The sequence below is a fragment of the Haliotis rufescens genome, unplaced genomic scaffold, assembly GCF_023055435.1.
Source record: "Haliotis rufescens isolate VD_foot unplaced genomic scaffold, xgHalRufe1.0.p SCAF_58, whole genome shotgun sequence".
NCBI classification, from domain to species: Eukaryota; Metazoa; Mollusca; class Gastropoda; order Lepetellida; family Haliotidae; genus Haliotis; species Haliotis rufescens.
Window position 1 is genome coordinate 207,717 of NW_025964312.1, and position 23,360 is coordinate 231,076.

A 23,360-nucleotide genomic window follows, 5' to 3' on the forward strand; every position below is an offset into this window, starting at 1 on the left:
TGACAGACTTGCGACGACAGGTCAGGTTTCTCCATTAATGAACTTCACGAAGTAATGACACAACCAAATAGTCGGTCCCTTCATGTGTCATGATGGATTTTTATTGGAAAGTCCCTGTGTGATGTTTACATCAGAAGAGATCTCTGATAAACAGGAGAAAAGCACAAGTGCTGTAGGGCATCAGTGTCAAGTCATACATCATCTGTGATGTTCCGATAACATCTCAACAACAGTTTCATTCTTCCCTTGACAGAACATTGTGAAATATTTCGTTCTTTGCGCCAGAGGTGGCCATTGATGGCCTTACAGAAGCAGGATCTGTGTGAGACCCATCCACCATCTCCATCCACCAGTATGTGATGTTATTCATGAAGTGTTTACAATTCAAAATGTTTTTTAGAGCATCACTGAATCATAAACACAAAAAAGGGGATCAAGGCTTTATTGTAAGGACATCATGGCTGACCTCGATATCAAAGCTGTTTTTGACTCCTCAGAACACTGAACCACACATTTCATTCCGCTCATCGACCTCGGAAATGGAAAATATCACCTCACACAAGAGCTTAGAAAACCCTATTCACTGTACAATATCACCTCACACAAGAGCTTAGAATACCCTGGCAACTGTACCATATCACTTGACACAAGAGCTGTGAACACCTTGGCTCTGCACCCCTCATGGTTTATTCTCCCTGTCGTGTTTAATTAAGAATTGACCTTCACTTTGTATGACGTTCATACAGTTTGGCCCTCACTCTATGAAGGTTCATACTCCAATAAACTCACACAAAGTGAAGGTCAATTCTTATAATTTTTTATCACAATTTCGTAGGCCAAGATCTAAACACAATTTTATTATTTAGTACGTGTGACTTCATGTTTACACTGACAGCCAAACAACAACCAGCTTTATCATACACTTACGAATGTCAATTTCGCGGTCATGTGACCGACCTCTCGTCCAATGGAAAAGCCGTATATCGTGTAAACTTCAAATTAAAAAATTATTTAAGGATTGACTGTGTATTTTTTTCGGTTCATTGAGGTATGAATCGAAAAACCGATGTGCAAACTGTATGAATCCGCGTAGCGGATTCTTACAAAAGTTTGCACATCGGTTTTTCGATTCATACCTCAATGAACCGAAAAAAATATACAGTCAATGCTTATAATTAAATTTGACAACGTTAAACATGTTTTATCTACAATAGTTTAACCCAAAACAGTTGCATATATCAAAACAGACAAAAATGACGACATTGATAAACATTCCAGGTGTAGGAATATATACAGTGGCGTGACATGTATCAGGTGATCGTTTAATTTATGCACATAACTTAACACGCCTACACAGTCAGTAGCCAATCAACGGAGAGTGGGATTAAAACAATGTTCATTAGACCTGTCAATTAAGGCAAGAGGCAAAAAGAACTGCAACAGTCAGACTGTAACGAACCGGAAGAAATATGTCGACCGAGAGAAGGCGGCTGTTTCAAATAACATGGTCATTTACTGCGTGATTCAAACATTACTTCCCTGATTACGGTAAAACTCAGTTAGAGAAATGCTAGTTAGACATGAAACCCGAAGACATGAAAGTTGAACCGAGACGAGCGGGGAAAAAACAGTCGAGAGAGCCTGCACGTTTGCTGTTTCATTCGTTTTCGGTTTCAAACGGTTGTTTGGAAAATGAATATGCATGAAAGTCGCTAAATGTCCTGTGCATGACGATACACCAGCAGAAAGGGAATTCCCTCGACTGTAATATTGGGATTCCCCGACATTCCGCAGTAATAAAAGTAGTGCGCCGCCGTGGGCGTGGCTTAATTTTTTACATTCATTGGGAAATGAATGCAATAACACGTGACCAATTCAGCTAATCAGAATGCAGGAATTTCCATGAACACAACGAAAATTTAATTATTGTAAGATAAACAACAACAACGAGTCGATTATTTCTTAAATCAGACATCAATATTATGTACAGCCTCTTTAAGATGTTACTAAAACGTACCTGTATTTAAATAATGATGACTCATTGAATAGAATAGTCCCTTTTACGAACATGTGGGTTAAGTTAGGTATTTCCCGCATATTCTGACAATCCTCCAGCAATTATCTCTCCTTTTCTCCCAATACCGATTGTCATATCTCTCAAACTTTTGAATGCGATCATTCGGCCTTTGCATTCATCTGCACTGTCCAGCTAAATCTATGAGGAACAACTCAATAGACACTTTCCTCTAAAAAATAACGTTGACCAATATATGACGTCCTCACGTTGCGAGCGCATATTCAAATCTCCAGAAATTACGTCATGATAGAACAATGTTTTATCGTGAAATAAACCACACTTCATTCTTCATTGTTCTTTGCAATTTATCGCGAAGCGATCTCATATAGTCCAATAAAACATCACGCTTCTCATGAATATATCTGTCGAAAGTTAATATACAATGATACCTTGACTTGTATGTCAGAAAGACAAACATTTAAAATAAAAATTCCATCTTCACATTTTTCAAAAATGTGGATAAAAAATCTGATATTAAATTTGTGGTGGCCAAACTAATATCATCTTTATATGTAGTCAGCTACATTTTCTCAGTTATGTGTGACACAGTTGACATGGCAGAGCAATCTTCTGTTGTTTACCTGCACTTCCTTGTTCGTATCAAAGCAATCGTGTCTACAGCATGGCTCGCCACACTTTAAAAACAGTTAGCTTTCCCTCTAACACAGCTTCACAAGCATATCTATATCACCTAGACATTGTGTGACCTGGCTGTAAGTGTAAGCTGTCCCATTCGTCACCACTCGCCCTTTCCGTAACCTGCAAGATGATTCGTCCCCCTATTGATGAATGTTATGTGTGAAAATATGACAAAATCAATCGGAATGCGCGCGTGATTTCAAATTCTTTGTCAAAGAATACCACAGAAATAATTTTTAATTTTACTAATGACTTGCATCTAAAAATATACCCAAGACACAGTTAAATGTGTTCAATCATACGTATAATTCCGCTCGTCCCAATGTGCTTTAAATTGCATCTGAAATATATATAATTTATTGGGAAATATATGTGAACCATTATGCAACTAGCTGACAATTGTTTTAGGTTTGCCCGTTTGCACTAAGATGGAACCTGGTCGCAAAAATGGCCATGAGAGGGGCACAAGTCGCTATTCGGCTTGTCCCGGAATAACACGATTTGGTCACGAATGAGCTGTCCCCTGTTTAGCCATGTAACCATGTAACCATGTAACCATCATGAAAGTTCTACCATGTCATCTGAATCTCCCAGTATCTTAACAAATGTTGAAGTGTTTAAGATAGTTATCTCTACAATTCATTATTTTATAAAGTTAGCAAATGCACAGAATGGGCAAACATCTGTCATTTGACTCAAGTTGAATTGAAAATAATCAAATTAGACCTTGTTTAGGATTATTAACAATTATGAGAGTTTGTTATGGATAACCCCTTTGAGGACCAGTTTGATACATGAGTCCTCAGCAAATACTGAATCAATTCTGAATAACAAATTACAAATACAATGTCCTAATTTGATGAGGACAGGATGTTTCATCTTAAGAAAAGATATCCAAATTATTTTCTGTCTATTTGATTAAAACTATTTCGGCTTATCCATTTTTTTAACATTCACAACCTAAATACTGTATTTGTCTGTAATCACTAATCCAAATATAATATTCATTTATTTTATAAACTTTGGAAAACAAAAAGCAATATTTAGAGAATAACCTCTGTCTACTCAAACAGGGAATTAAGGATTATTTGTCCCGAGAGAATACTTTGAGGACTGATATTCCGTAATGCCCACTTGCAAGTAGGTTATACTTATAATATGTAGTCCTGTTTCACTCCTCTACTGTTGTAACGACACCACATAAACAATGGACGACATCATCTTCAATTATTTGCAACAATAATGTTCACATGACGTCACATTGCTTGGTCCTCTTCCCAAACAATGAAAACAATAGAACAATTGTTATTATCATTAATATGACAAGTGGGAATAACTAAAATTAATTTTGCCTATATGCGTGCCATTATCATGCTTATGGGTATTGGGTTATATTAAGAACCTTTACAAAAAGGCTGACTCCGTGGTCTAGTGGTAGAGTGTCCGCCTGGAAGGTGGAAGGTCCAGGGTTCGATCCACAGGGGTTATACCAAAAGATATTAAAAGATGGTACTTGTTGTTACCCAGCCTGGCACTCTGCATTAAGGGGCTAAAACAAGGACAGGTCGGCTCGGAGTCAGTATACTGTGTCTGAGTGGGGTATTCATGTTAAACTGCAGCATGGTACCTCAGTGGGCTAGCACTATAAATCGGCATCAGTCCGGATGAGTACAAACAGCCACACACACAAATACGTGCAATAATGTTAAACCCCATTTCATCTCACCTCTCTCTACATCTTCAAGCAATACCTTATTTTATAGAATTGTCTCACATCACTGCACCCTCCATGTCCACCGTTCCTTGTTCAGCTATCAGCCAATCTCATGTTTTCATTCTGACCAGGATGTATATATGTTTACATGAGTAAGCAGGATCTCAATGAAATACAGTCAGTACACACCGGGAAGTCATGGGTGGAGGGCCTACAGTTCATCACGGTGCACACAGCCCCCAGCAATCAACTGTTCTCTGTTAGAGTCTACCAAAACAACAAACTATACTCCACATGTATTCACAAATACTGGGACAATAACAGATAATGTTCTTTTTCTGACGTTTTAGCATCCAGAAAACAGTGCATTCAAATTTTTATTGCAAATTCTGGAGGAACAACATTCTTGATCTTCAGTGCTTGATTATATACCTTCAAACTCTGACTTCACCATGACTTCTAATGAAGTTCATTTCTGACTGTTTCATTGATGTAAGTGGCCGGTTGCTAACTAAACCAAAATGGCGGATATGAGAAAGTTTTTCTCTTCGGAGGGTCGTGCCGCGAAAAGTTGACTGCACAGGAGGAGAAACGAAAACTTAGTCAAAAACAATATCATACACAAAAGCGAAAACGTTTTGTACAATCTGCGTGGTCGAGTGAATTTGAATGGGCAAAATTTGATGATGATGATGATGATGATGATGATGATGATGATGATGATGATGATGATGATGAAGACAGCGAGTTGTATTGCACTGTCTGTGGAAAATACCCCAAACTATCTGATCCCAATGTGGACTCGTAACTGGTTTACATCATAATTTCAGAAAAGAAACTTTGAAATTTCACGCTAAAAGTAGGAAGCACATTCATGCAGTGCTGTGAACATGATAAAAATTTTGACAAACCCCAGACTGCGCAGTTTGCCAAGTCAATGCAAAAAAACAGTGAAGTTTATGAAAAGCTATTCACAACAGCCTACTTTGTTGCAATAGAAGGGGAACCATTTTCAAAATTTCCAAGTTTTTGTCAGTTGCAGTCTAAGAATGGTGTAATACTTGGTACAAATTATTTGAATGATCATGCTTGCAAGGCATTCACCAAATCTATAGCAGATGTGTTGAAGAAAGAAACTGCTCAGGATTTGGAAAACAGTAGGTTTGTCAGTATTTTAGCAGATGGTTCAACAGACAAAGTTATCACTGAACAAGAAGTAGTATATGTTATGTACCGGTACTTAAGTGAAGATGGTCAGATGAAAACTAAGCTGGCTGATATTGTTGATCTGGAACATGGTCATGCAAATATCCCCCTGACAGTGACAGACTGATGTGTCTTTCATCATAACTTAACTGTTCCAAATAACTTAACTTATTATTCCTTAATTTATTCTATATTGTCCTACTGTGGAAATAAAAACACAAAATAAATCAGGAAACAATTCATTAACTTTGTTTTCAGTGGTTACATGGTACATGATACATGATATTGTCTGTTCAACATTGAGCAACATGGCAAGTGAAAATTTGGCAGGACGAGTACAAAAAAAAGTACTTGCCCTTTAAGACAAGTAGGGTTGAAATTAACTTTCGAGCCCTGGTATGGCCACTTCAACCTGCACTGCATCATTGCACCACTGTCATCAATCATCATAAACACTGTTCATTCAGTTTCATGACAATAAATTATCACTACAACAATTTTTTCAAGACTTAACCTTTCGTGTTAGAAGGTCATTAAGACCTGCCTTGTCATGATAATGCGTGAATAAGGACAGCTTTTTATTTCACAGGCCTTCGTACCACAGATAATCAAACGTGATTCATGGGCATGGTCTTCCCAATGCCTGTTGGACTGTACAGCGCTGCATACAGCAAATGCCTGTTAAACTGTACAGCGCTGCATCTGGCAAATGCCTGTTGGACTGTACAGCACAGCATATGGCAAATGCCTGTTGGACTGTACAGCACAGCATATGGCAAATGCCTGTTGGACTGTACAGCGCTGCATATGGCAAATGCCTGTTGGACTGTACTGCGTTGCATACGGCAAATGGCTGTTAGACTGTACAGCGCTGCATACGGCAAATGCCTGTTGGACTGTACAGCGCTGCATATGGCAAATGCCTGTTGGACTGTACAGCGCTGCAAATGGCAAATGCCTGTTGGAATTTACAATGCCCATTTCACCATAAAATGATTCATATGACTAATGCCAATTTCACCGCTAAATGCTTCATATAATGGCTTATGTCAATTTCACTGTTCATTGCTTCATATGGCTAAAGCCTGTTTGACTTTACAATGCTTCAAATGGCTAATGCCAATTTCACCATAAAATTCTTCATATAATGGCTAATGACTCTTTCACCATACATTGCTTCATATGGCTAATACCTGTTTAACTGTAGAATGCTTCATATGGCTAATGCCTCATCATACAATGCTTCATATGGCCAATGACTCTTTCACCATGCAATGCTTCATATGGCTAATGTACAATGCTGCATATGGCTATTGATGATTTCATCGTACAATGCTGCACATGGCTAACACCTGTTTCACTGTACAATGCTGCATATGGCTAACACCTGTTTCACCGTACAATGCTGCATATGGCTAACACCTGTTTCACCATACAATGCTGCACTAGGCTAACACCTGTTTCACCGTACAATGCTGCATATGGCTAACACCTGTTTCACCGTACAATGCTGCATATGGTTAACACCTGTTTCACCATACAATGCTGCATATGGCTATTGATGATTTCATCGTACAGTGCTGCATATGGCTATACCTGTTTCACCGTGCAATGCTGCACATGGCTAACACCTGTTTCACCGTACAATGCTGCATATGGCTAACACCTGTTTCACTGTACAATGCTGCATATGGTTAACACCTGTTTCACTGTACAATGCTGCATATGGCTATTGATGATTTCATCGTACAGTGCTGCATATGGCTAACTCCTGTTTCACCATACAATGCTGCACATGGCTAACACCTGTTTCACCGTACAATGCTGCATATGGCTAACTCCTGTTTCACTGTACAATGCTGCACTAGGCTAACTCCTGTTTCACCATACAATGCTGCATATGGCTAACACCTGTTTCACTGTACAATGCTGCATATGGCTATTGATGATTTCATCGTACAGTGCTGCATATGGCTAACTCCTGTTTCACCAGACAATACTGCATATGGCTAACTCCTGTTTCACCAGACAATGCTGCATATGGCAAACACCTGTTTCACCATACAATGCTGCACATGGCTAACTCCTGTTTCACCATACAATGCTGCATATGGCAAACTCCTGTTTCACCATACAATGCTGCATATGGCTAACACCTGTTTCACCGTACAATGCTGCATATGGCTAACACCTGTTTCACCATACAATGTTGCATATGGCTAACACCTGTTCACCGTACAATGTTGCATATGGCTAACACCTGTTTCACCATACAATGTTGCATATGGCTAACACCTGTTCACCGTACAATGTTGCATATGGCTAACACCTGTTTCACCATACAATGCTGCATATGGCTAACACCTGTTTCACCATACAATGTTGCATATGGCTAACACCTGTTCACCGTACAATGTTGCATATGGCTAACACCTGTTTCACCAGACAATGCTTCATATGGCAAACACCTGTTTCACCATACAATGCTGCATATGGCAAACACCTGTTTCACCAGACAATGCTGCATATGGCTAACACCTGTTCACCGTACAATGCTGCATATGGCTAACTCCTGTTTCACCATACAATGTTGCATATGGCTAACACCTGTTCACCGTACAATGTTGCATATGGCTAACACCTGTTTCACCGTACAATGCTGCATATGGCTAACACCTGTTTCACCATACAATGCTGCATATATGGTGCAAGGGCAAGTCAATCAAGTGAATTAAAAACATTCCGAACATGACGAATGGGCCGCAAATTTTCTGATATTATATTATATTATCAACTTTGATTTAAAGATATCCCAAACTAGGTTATCAAATAATTTAACAGAATGTTGTTCTAAGTGTGCCTATGTGACATGGTCTGACATTATTGCATTGGATGAAATGAAAAAGTGCAGCAAGCTAGTATTGACAGACTAGCATCGTGTAGACCTGCATCACTTTAGGTTTTCCTCCCACATCAAACGGGCATGCCGTGATATAACTGGAATACTGTTAAAAGCAGCGTTACACCCAACTTACTCACTCACTCACCCTAAGCCAAGTGACTTTTTGGAAAGTTGCCTCTCACAAGAAGCGACCAAGTAGGATGTCAAGGCCATAACCAAGGACCTGAATTTGTGAAAAGGAAACTTGAGTACACGCTGATGCAAGGATCACGCCTGATTTGTGTGACGAACATCAAAAGAGAGTTGCAGATAAACATCAACGCCTGACATGGAGAAAGATCAAACTGACGACAGTGTAGATATTCCCGCACCCAGACACTATTGAACAACTGTTACAACTCAGTTTCATATGTTGTCATTAAAGCACAATAAACCTGAAACAGATGTACCAACTCAATACTATTGCACTCACTGACTCAGGCAATGCATACAGCCAAAGACCATATAGGTACTGATTACGTCTCTGATACAGTTGGTTTGTTGTTTAAGGCCACACTCAGCAACATTCCAGCTATATGACGACGCTCTGTAAATAATCGAGTCTGGACCAGACAATCCAGTGATTGATATCATGAGCATCGATCCTCGCAATTGGAATACGATGACATGCATCAACCAAGTCAGCGAGTCTGACCACCCGATCTCGTTAGTCACCTCTTACGACAAGCATAGTCGCCTTTTACGGAAAGCATGGGCTGCTGAAGACCTATTCTACCCCGGATCTTCACGGGGCTCTCTGATACAGCATTGACAAGATTATAGTACAGTCCCGTTAATCCGACACTGTTGGTTGCATATGATTAGGTCGGATTAATGAGTATGTCGGATAAATGAAATTAGGTAGTATCAACTTTCTTGATCGAAAATCGGACAACTACATGATAGATAACGATTCAACGTATAATAAACAAAATGAAATATTGATATTAATATGTTACATTGTTAGCGGAATATGTTTTCTTATCAGGCAACCTCCAAAGTTTAACACAATAATACTGTTACGGATTGTATGATTGATTGAAAAAATTTTTAGCGCAAAGTCCGAAATGGAAGGCGCAAATTTGAAAGCTACTTTCTTAGTGGCTAATGTCGACTTCCTGTTAGTAATTTCATTGGTCAGTCAAAGTTCGCGAAAGATCATTCTGACTTGACCTGTAATGGAATGTCCTCAGCAGTAGCGAAAGCTTGTATCCGATTTAATGAGATTGAGGTAATCGAGGCATGTGATTAATACTGTTTTGTTTATTTAAAGCAGTGATTGTTTATTGTTAAGCAAGTTTATCTCTGCAGCTGTTGAAATATGCAGCTACACACCAAACCGTCTCGCATCAAAACATGGGGCTGTGTACTCGCGGGTAGATGAACATGGAGTACGCTGATCACTGTGTCGGTTTAACGAGACTGATTAATGAGTGATTCCAGGAATTCGATGCAAATTAGGTGTGTAGGAGTGTAAGATAAATGTGTTGTATTCTGTCCCTGATCCTGGCTTGAGGTTTTACTGACATGGCTGTACAACATGGAGGTTGTAGTCTGTCCCCGATCCTGGCGGGAGGTTTTACTGACATGTCTGTACAACATGGAGGTTGTAGTCTGTCACAGATCCTGACTGGAGGTTTTACTGACATGGCTGTACAACATGGAGGTTGTAGTCTGTCACAGATCCTGGCTGGAGGTTTGACTGACATGGCTGTACAACATGGAGGTTGTAGTCTGTCCCCGATCCTGACTGGAGGTTTTACTGACATGGCTGTACAACATGGAGGTTGTAGTCAGTCACAGATCCTGACTGGAGGTTTTACTGACATGGCTGTACAACATGGAGGTTGTAGTCAGTCACAGATCCTGACTGGAGGTTTTACTGACATGGCTGTACAACATGGAGGTTGTAGTCTGTCACAGATCCTGACTGGAGGTTTTACTGACATGGCTGTACAACATGGAGGTTGTAGTCTGTCACAGATCCTGACTGGAGGTTTTACTGACATGGCTGTACAACATGGAGGTTGTGTTCTGTCCCCGATCCTGGCTGGAGGTTTTACTGACATGGTTGTACAACATGGAGGTTGTAGTCTGTACAACATGGAGGTTGTAGTCTGTACAACATGGAGGTAACACACCACTTCAGCTGGACACACACATTTCCATGGTGATCAACACAAGTATTTCTGTATTCATAAATGCATACAGCAGGGTCTTAATAACCATAACACTCGCAATCTACCTGCTGAGGAAACAAAGAATAATCCCTTCAGATTCTGAGCAAAAAGTGCTTGTTTACTGTGTAACCTTACCAAGTTTACTGTGTTGGCCAAGCAGACACGTTGTTGTGTTGAACCATGTAGACTTGCGAAGAAATATACGAAAATTGTGTTCTTGTAACACAAAAACATGTTTGTAAAACTAAGTCTATCGACAATCCAGGATATGTTAAAAGGGAGAATTTATGGATGTGAACATCTTTGTTATTATGACGAACACAATGTTTCAGAGAAGATGTTTATTCATTCATCACCTGTTGAAAAAAATCCGAAACGTTGTGTTCCTCATAATTAAGAAAGTTGACATCTGTAAATTCTCTTCGTCATGGGTATCACTTCTAAATGACACGGGGCGGTCGGGTAGCCTTTTGGTTAAAGCGTTCGCTCGTCACGCCAAAGACCCGGGTTCGATTCCCGACATGGGTACAATGTGTGAAGCCCATTTCTGGTGTCCCCCGCCATGATATTGCTGGAATATTGCTAAGAGCGGCGTAAAACCAATCTCACTCACTCACTCACTCTAAATGTCACACAAAGTAGGGGTGAAACGATACATCAGTGCACCGGTGAATCGTGAGTTTTCATGTGACAATTGGATACACAATATGTTTATTTTCTGTATTAATACAAGACGGTACACTTGCTAAAATGCATAACCCCTACCCTACCCCAACATTTTTGTCAGTGAAATACTGCAAAATGTGTTGTAATTAGCTTTTCAAGTTCAATACAAATAACAGACGCTACAAATATGTGTAGGCAGTTTTTTCCTTTCAAACATGCTCTTAAATATCTATAGTCAAGAAGTTTCTACACGATATATGCATATTGCGATACGCATATTGTGACCTATGTATCACAATACGTATCGTATCCTGACTTATGTATTGTGATATGTATTGTATTGTCATCTATGTATCGGTATACATATCGTATCGTATCGTGACCTATGTATTGTGATATGTATCGTATTGTCATCTATGTATCACAATACATATCGTATCATGACTTATGTATTGTGATATGTATCGTATTGTGACCTATGTATCGCGATACATATCGTATCATGACTTATGTATTGTGATATGTATCGTATCGTGACCTATGTATCGCAATACGTATCGTATCATGACTTATGTATTGTGATATGTATCGTATCGTGACCTATGTATCGCGATACGTTTCACCTATGACCAAAGACAGGATGTGTTGTCGGTTCGGCACCGAGATCCTGGAAGCCTGAAACTGAGAGACGACAACAGTGAGCTACTCACAGAACCGTGGCCGAGTTGTCCACCAGGGAGCACTTTGGTCCAAACTTGCAATGAGGACTCACACCATACAGCGATCTGGCCTTCCTGAAAATATAAGCACCATAGTCATCATCCATTCCTCAATCACCATATTCCGAGGGGTGTCAAAGACAGGTAATTCTAGTACTGATATGTCATCTCATATGTATCACCATACATATCAATATATTGATTAATAATCAAATTAGTTATTCTGTATGTGTGTAGATACAAATTACCTATCAACAATGATCAAGCTCTACATGTTTGTTTGTTTGTTTGTTGCTGCACTCAGCAATATTCTAGCGATATGACGGCAGTCTGTAAATAATCGAGCGTGGCCCAGACAATCCAGTGATTGACATCATGAGCATCAATCCACACAATTGGGATACGATGACATGCATCAACCAAGTGAGCGAGCCTGACAACTCGATCACGTTAGTCGCCTCTTACGACAAGCATAATCGCCTCTTACGGCAAGCATGGGTTCTGAAGACAGCTCTACATCTTTTAGACTGATCCAATAAATGTATCAATTGAATTTTCTAACCCCCATTGTCTATCGTAACTATTGTAATCTTAATACATGTATATAAAAACATGTCTGTGGCTGTGAATCTTTAACTCAGTATGAATATTAATAAATTTATATTGATACAGCATAGAAATCAAACAAATATCAATTTATTGACATCGTCATCTATGATGACATCCCTACATATTTCCTCCTCTAAATATCCCCGGATTCAGTTCCTTCCTGACGTAGAGAAGCAGAGGAGTTATCATGAATACCACATATCCTTGGTTGACTTTGGACACAGCTTTCAAGATAAAATACATATCTTCTATTTGGGGAGAAAACAACTGCTAGAATAATCTTTAGCACGATACCATTTGGGAGTAATTTGAGCCAACCGTGTCTCACACTGACACAGACTTGAGTCATTCTCTGTATGTCAGATACATACTGATACAATTTCATACATCAAGGTCTTAAAGTACAAGTCATCATGGTCATTAATCTGTTTCACTGCTCAAGTGCAATGTACTTATATTTTAGGGAGCTTCATTCAGTATTGGGCTGATTTCTTGACACTCTAGTCTGTCTTACAGACCCTGATACAAATATATATCAAATACAGCCCATGCAAGTCTATAATGTTTGGCAAGTCTAGATTACTGCAGTATCAGGAAATGAAGAGAGTCACCAGGCTCCTTTTTATTATACATTTATTAAGATAACTGGACAACGATATGTTCATTTCAGAGACTAGATGTTAGTCTATTGACACTCCTAAACATATGATTGCCCAAAAAGGAAATATGCGACAACATCACAGCAAGAATGGAATGTTTACATTTGCCCCATGTTACTTGGCAACTGATTTATACACTAGACATCTCAACTGTCTCCTAACCGCTGCTATTAATGGTGATACTGACACTCAGACATTGTAACATTGAATGGTGAAGCAAGCATACACTACTCCACATTTGAAAGGGATAATCAGTTCTGTCAGATTTCTGATTGCGATTTTGTTGTGACTACAATTTTCCTAGATAGAGTACGTCAATTCCTGAGAAAAAAAGCCATGGTGATCGTCATGTTTGTAGAAAGTACTTAAATGGCCATGCTCAGCAGCTGTACAGATGCCTCAGGTAGCGTTCCTATTTCTGTTAATCCTACAAATACCGGTAATCCTAATGCATACATTGTACAATGGCTGAAATGACTATTGATCTTGACATTACTAAAACAACAATTAATTTCTACAATTAGCTTTCTATGACTAACATCCAGTTTGGGTACCATAGACCACCTGCTGCCCTTGAACCTACTCCACACAATGAATGCCTGTCAGGGATAATCCCCTGAGTAGACAACTGAAGGCAATGTCAATGTTGTTAATTTAAGAACTGACTTTCACTTTGTGTGAGTTCACTGGAGTATGAACCTTCACAGAGTGAGGGCCAAACTGTATGAACGTTGAGCTTTATTCATTAGGACGGGCCGTAGCGTGTATATTCGTGTCCAATCATCCAGTCAAACGTTTCTCAATGTATACTGAAACGCTGAGTTCAAGATTGAAGGTTCTAAATGATCAGAAAGAACACTTCTGTATGTAGTCGTGCTAGGGAATTCCCAGGGTTTCCCCCAGGAATGTGGAAGTAGTCTGTCAGTGTTTACGTCTTTTCAAGAACACGGTGTCGTGAAAAACGTATACACGTAAAATTGTGTCTTTCATACACTTATGAACGTCAATTTTGCAGTCATGTGACCAACCTCTCGTCCAATGGAAAAGCCACACATCGTGTAAATGTCAAATTAAATAATTATAATAAGTTGACACAAGTTGTGGACACGGTAATCAAACGGATATGCAGACAGAAAAAGACATGTAATGTAATTTCTAAAAATCAAAGGAGTAAGGAGGCAGACTGGAGTGAGTGAGTGAGTATGGTTTTACGCCGCTTTTAGCAATATTTCAGCAATATCACGGCGGGGGACACCACAAATGGGCTTCACACATTGTACCCATGTCGGGAATCGAACCCGGGTCTTCGGCGTGACGAGCGAACGCTTTAACCACTAGGCTACCCGACCGCCCAGGAGGCAGACTGGACACTGGCCCAATCATTGAAACTGCTCAGTGCATCAAACACTGGTAAGGTGAAATGGGTCTTAACGTCACATTCAAGATTATTGCACTAATATAGCATGCATGCAAGTGTGTGTGTGGCTGCTTGTACGAGTCCGGACGAATGCAAATTTTATTGTGCTTTCCCAATGAGCCACCATACCACAGTAAAACATGAATACCCCACCCAGACACAGTGTACAGTCCTTGTTTAGTCCCTTAATGCCGAATGTCAGGCAGGGTAACAACAAGTACCTTCTTTAAACGTCTTTTAGTATGACACGGCCGGGAATCAAATCCCAGATCTTCCACCCCCCGGGCAAACGCTCCACCACTTGACCACTAGAAATTGAAACTCGTCCCATAGTCCCTGCCAAGCATGCCAAGAGTTAAAATGTTATAAGAACTAGTAGAAATTGGCCATTTTTAAGGGTCTTGTCACCAAAAGTACAGGTCGACTAAAGAAATTTAGTTTTCATCGCTGAGTGAGGTAAAGCTAAAAGTATTACACTGTGTGTCAAATACTGCCTGCTTACCAGCTGCTTAATTCATTATAAATATTAGTATATATATTTTTTTCATCACTGAGTTCAGTTGGAGTTACCATGGTTACTGAAGTACACATGTCAGGGGTTTCACAATTAACTGATGTACATTGTGAATTCACATCTGTTGACAAAATACATACCAATGTATTGATTGCTTCAAATCATAAATCATATTAATTTTCTAATGGTAACAGAAAGCCTTTCATAATGATGGATGTGAACTCTGCCCCACTGGTTCTCATGAACATAAACATGTAAAGAACCCAGGCACGCAAGTTAATTGAAACTAAATTATTGTGAATTGGGCGTATTGAGACACTCCCAACACATGCCACATGCTGCATAATAATACCACCCTCCATCCCATGATGCAAGGCTGGAGACATGTGTTATCGCTGAACATGTATCACCATACAAACTGACCTGTCAGCTTGGTTAAACTTTTCACCCAAATTATTATACCATATTGGCAAATTTTCAAATGCATTGTCATGAGATTCTGCTACTCAGTGTTTGTATATCAAACCATTTACTGTCACAGGTGCAAGTGACAGTGGGAGTGTCATCAGTCAGGGTGGCCTCTTTCCTACACAGAAATTCAATTCCCATAACTCTGTGTAATTCAGTCTGTTTTTGCACATTTTATCCGATATTGTTATCAAAGAAGTATTTATATAACTCACATGAATAAAGACATAAATAGTAACATTATGTTTGTATTAATGTACTTTTGAAAATTAATTAACAGTAATCTTGACTTAGAAAGAGAAAAAAAAATTTAAATCATGCAAAAGAGTAGGGTAATTTCATCTGGTAACTGCAAACTTCATAGCATATGTTGAAGTTTGTCATAAAACTTATATCATTAGAATTGCAAATGCTTAAAGCCCCCATTACACTATCAAAAACTATGATAAAAAACTTGGTAAAAATGGACTTTGACCAAGTTTTTGATAGTGTAACATGCCGTCAAAAAATTTGACAAAGTTTTTTATGGGACTTTGATGGAATAGAAACCGATCCTAGTTCTCGTCAGACTTTGATCAAAGTTTGATGACATTGATTTAATTTAGCCAATCAGACTGCAAGGAACATTTATCCCTTTTCAACCGGAAGTGCATAGAGTCAAGTCAAAATGAGTCAACTATTTTGGACTTACAAGATGTTGGAAGAATTAATTGATTTGTTTCAACATCGAGCAGCTATTCTCGGGACCAAATATGCCTTTGCCTACCCCGACGACCCTTCTCAACATGGCAATACACAAAATACATATGACAACAGCAAACAATTCTTCATCAGTAGCATCCACCTGGGTAAGATAATTCCCACCCAAATTTTGACAGCCTGCCAAAAAATTTGATGAGTGTAAACAGTCCAACTTGGACCAAGAAAACTTGTTTTTGATAGTGTAACGGGGGCCTAAGGAACAGTAAAATAAAAAGGAGCCCAGACGCCCCTTCATGTTCAGTTGAATGAAACTGCAGTGATCCACTCTTGCCGAATATAGACTTGCATGGACTGTTTCGGATATATTTGTTATAGGATTTGTATGGCAGACTAATATTCAGTAAAAATCCTGAAATATGCAGTGATATGTGCATAGTTTGATTTGTAATCTCGATGGAATAGGTACAGAAATACCAAACAAAAGCCACAGATGGCGCTGACCACTTCCTCTTTATCACATAAAATATCATTGTGCGGTATTGTGTACGTTTGTAGCTACCTGTACCTCACATTATGACTGCCACTGATGTTCAAAATACAGAGGGCACTAATAAACTAATGTTGAGGAAGTTGACTTTACCATGCATATAGGAGGGTCCTGAAGGGGGGAGGGGTCCCATAAGCAGTAAAATTTAGGGTACTTTTTCATTAAGCAATCGTCGCGAAAATTCCTAAATCGGCCATGGCTGGACATGGGACTTTTAATTCTGCTTTCGTTTCATCCTGACAATTCATATTTCTAATACCGGGTAAAATCTCAAATCGCTAAACATTCTAGACTGGTCCCCTGCGTCAGTTGCGCAGCCTGCTTTCTGTGGCGAAGCATTTGGGTCTTGAAGACGGACTGTATTTAACCATTTTAATCATTTTTACGATAAGCAGATATTTTTTGGTATTTTACGTTAAGCATTTACGATAAAAAAGATGAATTTTACGTTTACAATAGTGTTTGAAGGGTGTTTTACGCTAAGCATTAAAACCCCTCAGGACCCTCATATAAACTGTCAAGGAAGTAAATTACCATGCATATCACACTGTATCAGATGGCCTGGTGTCATGAATACACTGTCAGGATACTGATAATGTAAGAGTGAATATTATCCTACCCTATTTTTTATCCCAGGGATGAAATTCTATAGTGTCAGGATGATTCTCCCTAGTGAATTTGAACCCATACCAGTGTGTTTAATCCTATCCTATACTACACTCTAGAGTAAAACATGATAATATTTAGGTAGGATGTAATCCTTTTGCTTACAATAACACCATGCACCCTGTGCTACACCGTGTACACTGAAAATTAAGACAGAATTTCTGAAAGCTGTCAAAGTTTAGAGGTTCAATGCTTAGTTGACAAACATTCGGTCTAAATTCTATTATGTCATATCCTTGGACCATTTACACTGTTCAAGGGGACAGTACATCAATGGTTCTGCGTACTTTTAAATCATGCATGAAATAATTTCTGAGTGTGACGTCACATGCCCAATTCAATTTCCAAAGCAAAACAGAGCAATATAGCTCTGCACAGCGAACACAAGCGCTGCGCAGAGTAGACATGGTAAACTGGCTTCAGTTATGTTTTTTGATAATGGCAAATTGAAGAAAAAGATCAAATGTTTTTCATACGGATGAGATGCAAAATACATGGTCACTTTGATGTTTAACTTAAGCCATACTGTTATGTACCTCACTGTCGCATTTGTAGTAGTTTGTCTATATGATTTTACAAAACAATAGAAGTACACCAAAAGGCTTGCATTAGGCCTTTCTGTTCTTATTTTAGCATAAGTGTGTTTGTTTACAATCAAGAGAAAAGTGATAAGTTTACATCCGCAGTGTGGTCGCTGAAGCAGAAAATGTTTTCAGAACCAGTAAGCGTGGGGCTGTCAGTTACTGTTTACAAACAATGCTTCAGAACGGTCGACGTCCTGTGGGTTCAATACCTGTCACATTCATGACACTAAACAAGTTACTACATAAACGACCTGGCCCTGACCTAGATGAGATATCACGCTCTGCCTCGTTGACAGTTGCAAAATGCAGTGCAATATCTCCTTAATATGTTAATATTTTTGGCCAGAGATCATATTACGATATACATATGGTCCCTGCTTGAAGAATACTACACATAGGCTACCTGGCTGTCACGAGCATGATAATTGCTAAACGAACAGGTAAAAGTTCATGCATGTCAACAGGTTAGTTTTACCTATTTCGACGCATCTTGGACTGTTTGGATCTGTTGGGTGTCGTTGAATTCCCAACAGTGTTTTCTCCCATATCTGTCTTCTCAAGTGCATCAGCAACCTCGTTCATGTCGGGATCGTCATGGTGATTGTAGCTGTTGGAAAATTCGGACTGTGATCGTGAGATCAGCTGACGCCCGCTCTGTGTGTTGTTTGACATCGTGTCAGTCGGACTGAAAGAAGGTCACAGATAAAATAACATCACCTATCTCTTCCACTCGGCTGCTAGTATCTGACTGGACAAATCCTGTCGTCAGAGATCGTACGACACAGTATTTGACATTTCGGTCTGCTTCAAATTCATGTTTACTTCCGTACTCGTTTCCGCTTCCGGGGAGGAAGTGCGCATGTATGATGAGTGTGTACAAATGATGGAATGATGAGTCGGAACGGAAACATCTTGATTCCTAGAAAGCCTATATCAGCTGATTATATTAGTTGCCTAGACAGTTAGTTACATGTCAGTGAGTTGTTGCAATTTTTACATATGCATTGTGTATTAAATCAAACAGAATTATTATGTTACAATTTCAATTTATGTTACATTTGAAATCACAAACTAGCCACAAAAGTCTCTCGTTTTCTCAGAACCTCTTCAAGCCATTGCTGATGTGTTATCATCATCTGAAAGGGCAAGTTCACACAAAAATAACCTATTTTCTTGTACCTTTTCATCATGAACAATATTTACCTGGTAGTTTCAGAGGCAAAACAATAAAAATATCACAAGTATCTAATTTATTTTATTCATTAAATCGGTTCATATTTTTCACATTTACCGAGAGTTCTATTTCCATGGTAAACATGCCATGGTTTATGCCCCTAGCAATATAACGTCATTGGTGTCAATTGATAAAGGAGTGACGTCATAAGACTTTATTAGACCCGTTTCACGTCGCCAAAAAAATAGAAAGTAAACATAGTGGCGCGTGGTGTTGGTACAGGTGTGTGATATTCAATCTTCTCAGATGCGGAACCTATTGTTCTGTTCGGTGCCGCGCTGTTCAAAATACAACGCTAAGCACAATTACTCTAAAATTATTTTGTTTTCCAAAGTCGCGACTGAGAAGACAACAATGCATGGATAACGAACTGTATTTTTCGCGATGATGGTTGGACGGGTCCGTTGTCTGAATTGCGCTTATTCGTTCATTTGTGTCGCGCATATTGACTCTCGCTGAGTTGCTGCCGTGTTCCTTCAGAGTTTATACCTGCTAGTTCTAAAACTGATCTGAAGCGGATGGTGTACGATCCTTACATGGAAGCGCAAGCATCATCTCGGTAACATCACTGCCACCAGTGTGGGCGCGGCCATTACAGGATTCTTGAAATTTGGCCTCTAACCCCAAATGTAATAACGTTTATACTTTTGTTTATGTCTTTGGGAATGCCACCATATCTTATTTTGAAAAGGTTTATGACAAATCATGTTTTCCATATGAATTTACTTTGTTTGTTTAATCAGATTGATTCGAGATTGCAGACGAACGGAAAATCAACCAACGTCTCCCTTACAATCTTACTATATCAATTACATGATAGTTTTGATGAAATAGAAATTCAAATTGACAAACAAAGGATATTTAGCAGCGGTAAGTGTATTCGGCGTCACGGCAGTCGTCATTTGTTTGTAAACATAACGGTCATTCGGTTGCGAGTTCAACTCCAAGCATGGTTGTGACCACCTATCACCTTGGAGTTGAACTCCCAACCGGGACCGTTATGCTTACAAACAAGGGATGGCTGTCGTAACGCCGAGTACTCTTACCCTAACTAAATTGTTTTGGGTTTTTTGTTTGTCAATTTGAATTTCTATTTCATTTCAACTATCATGTAATTGGTCTAGTAAGAATGTAAGGGGGGTTTTGAGCGATTTTCTGTTCGTCTGCAATCTCGAACCAATCTGATCAAACAAATAAGCCATGACAAGTTTGCCCGCCTGCACCTTTCAGGTAGGAACTTATAGATGACATTCTATGACATGATCATATTTGACGCTTATGGAGGAGTATGGTGGTTCTACGCTGCTTTTAGCCATATTCCAGCAATAACGCGTCGGGGGACACCAGAAATAGACTTCACACATTGTGCCCATGTGGGGAATTGAACCCGGGTCTTTAGCATGACGAGCAAACGTTTTAACCACTGGGCTAGCCTACCCCACCGTCCTTAATGGAGAAATAAAATATTTATAGAGTAACCCATGAGGTGAAATTAATGTTGCTTTAGCGAGGAACTTAAAACATTAATTTCACGAGTAACATATTTTCCGTAATCACTCGTACCGAGTGGGTTATTCTATGTATTGCCCATAATCATATTAAAGACGTTTCGGGGGTTTGATCCGGTTTGTTGGTTGGTTTGTTGTTTAACGCCGCACTCAGCAATATTCCAGCTATATGACGGCGGTCTGTAAATAATCGAATCGAGTCTGGACCAGACAATCCAGTGATTAATATCATGAGCATCGATCCACGCATTTGGGATTCATGACATGCATCAACCAAGTCAGCGAGCCTGACCACCCGATCCCGTTAGTCGCATTTTACGACAAGCATAGTCACATTTTACGCAAGCATGGGTTGCTGAAGACCTATTCTACCCCGGAATCTTCACGGGTCAGTTTGATCCGGACAAGTTTAATGAACATCGTGTGTAATTTGAGACAAGTGTGGCTGATGGGGACCGGAACATGTGCATGTGGGATTTAAGGAGGACTTGTCAAATACACTCGTGTAGTGGACACAGCATAGTGGATGACAGGGATCTGACCCAAGTGTCTTTTGATGTCAACTGTATCAGCACGAGTTGATATATTTGACATCAAAAGACTCGAGGGTGAGATTTTATTTATCATCCAACATCATTCTTCGAACTTTTTCAGTTTGTAGATATCTCCCGTGGGAGCCAGTTTTGGATGATACATTTTTATGTGTTTCATAATGGTCGAACAGTTGAACAGACTAACACGTATCTAGGGACAAGGTGCCAAGCTGTCCGCATTCACGAAGTTAATTCAGTTCAATGTCGGACACAGAATCAGCTCGTTGGGGTAAGTTTCCTTTTCCCTTTTAATTATTGTTGTCTTTATTTCAAAACCTCTCCGAGCAAAGTGCATCGAATTCGGGGGCATATGTTGGTAATCATGTCGTTAAGGTAACACACTATGCTACCTTTGATCCCTTCATAGTAGACAGTTCGAATTCTGAACCGGCTGTGTAATTTACCCTCATTGTGCCTGTACTGGACGTCAGTCAGCCTGCATACCGCTCAGCGCCACACTGTGCTGACGTCGCGGTTACAAAAACGTATTAATAACTGTCACAGCGTTCTTATTTCTTTACGCAACGTTACAAAATTCTACGAAATAATATATCTTGATATTGTCTTTCGGAATGTATAAAGGCTGTTGCAAAATGAATTTGTTTACATTCTGATGCCATTGTTGAAAGCGTGAGTAGTCTTAATTTTCGTGTTTTTCTTTCCTGTATATATCTTGTGAACTAAATTCATGTCAACTTGTCAACTTTAGTCTTTTTCATTGTGTTTTCCTTTTCAGTTGCAGTTAAGAATCTTATCGATGTCATCGTCATTTACAAAAGGCAAACCTGTCTGTATTAAGTCCGGTTCGGGTGGTCGAAAAAAACGTCAAATAAGCAAGTCCTCTAACACAGACGCAAACCCGGACTTGGGTGTGTTGATCTTGGCGCACTAGAAACAGTTTCTGACAAAACTGCAATCTGAATCTTGGAACTCATATCTGTCCATATGCAGTTTTGACAACAAAGACAATAAATGTGTTCAGAGGTTGTATTATACGAATAACTCTGTTAGTCAGATCTCCGTCCGCTTTAACGAGGTCATTTACTTTGACAGGTGTCAAATGGTCATCGCTGTTTGTTTACAAACAACGCAGACGTAATTTTTGGTTTAACTAATGTAATGTGAAATAAATGAAAAAAATAATCTGAAGTCGTGTTGATATGACACTGTTTCGTGTCTTAAAAATCTCGAATCAGTGAGATTGTAGCACCTAAAACATTTGAATAAGTGGCGTGGATTTGTGAATGAATGGAATGAGACAAACATTGTCCCGTTGACCAATGAAAATTGATCTTTGTTTAACTGACCAATCAGCTTCGAGAATCAGTAATTGCACACTGTGCCAATATTAAAAAGATATTACACTGGATATTTTCGCCCATATGGGTTTTGTTTGTTTGTTGTTTAACTCCGCACTTAGCAATATTCCAGCTATATGACGGCGGTCTGTAAATAATCGAGTATGGACCAGACAATTCAGTGATTTACATCATGAGCATCGATCCACGCAATTGGGTTCGATGACATGCATCAACTAAGTCAGCGAGCCTGGCCACCCGATCCCGCTAGTCGCCTCTTACGACAAGCGTAGTCACCTTTTACGGCAAGCATGGGTTGCTGAAGACCTATTCTAACCCGGATCTTCACGGGTGGTATGAAGTGGCGCGTCATAACTGGAGCTGAAAAAAGAGACCAACTCATTAAATGAAGTGGTGCA

At 39.5% G+C, this 23,360-nt stretch overlaps 1 protein-coding gene and 1 long non-coding RNA gene across 3 annotated transcripts in view; one reads left to right on the forward strand and one right to left on the reverse strand.

Moving 5' to 3' along the window:
• The window catches only part of LOC124126008 (NAD kinase-like), a 58,897-nt gene extending 39,743 nt beyond the window's left edge, over positions 1 to 19,154 (reverse strand). Inside the window, exons 1-2 of one of the 2 annotated variants that reach the window (XM_048385417.1) lie at positions 18,784 to 19,154; positions 12,134 to 12,217 (exon numbers count right to left, since the gene is read on the reverse strand). In XM_048385417.1, the coding sequence (XP_048241374.1) occupies positions 12,134 to 12,217; positions 18,784 to 18,980 (281 nt within the window). In that variant the 5' untranslated portion in view covers positions 18,981 to 19,154. Of the gene's footprint in view, positions 1 to 12,133; positions 12,218 to 18,783 lie in introns of those variants that run through there. The other variant, XM_048385419.1, reaches the window with a different exon arrangement.
• Positions 1 to 22,754, forward strand: LOC124112827. The gene is made up of 3 exons (XR_006857676.2): positions 1 to 655; positions 21,775 to 21,872; positions 22,380 to 22,754. It is a non-coding gene; the product is annotated as an uncharacterized LOC124112827 (long non-coding RNA).
• The last annotated feature ends 606 nt before the right edge of the window (positions 22,755 to 23,360 follow it).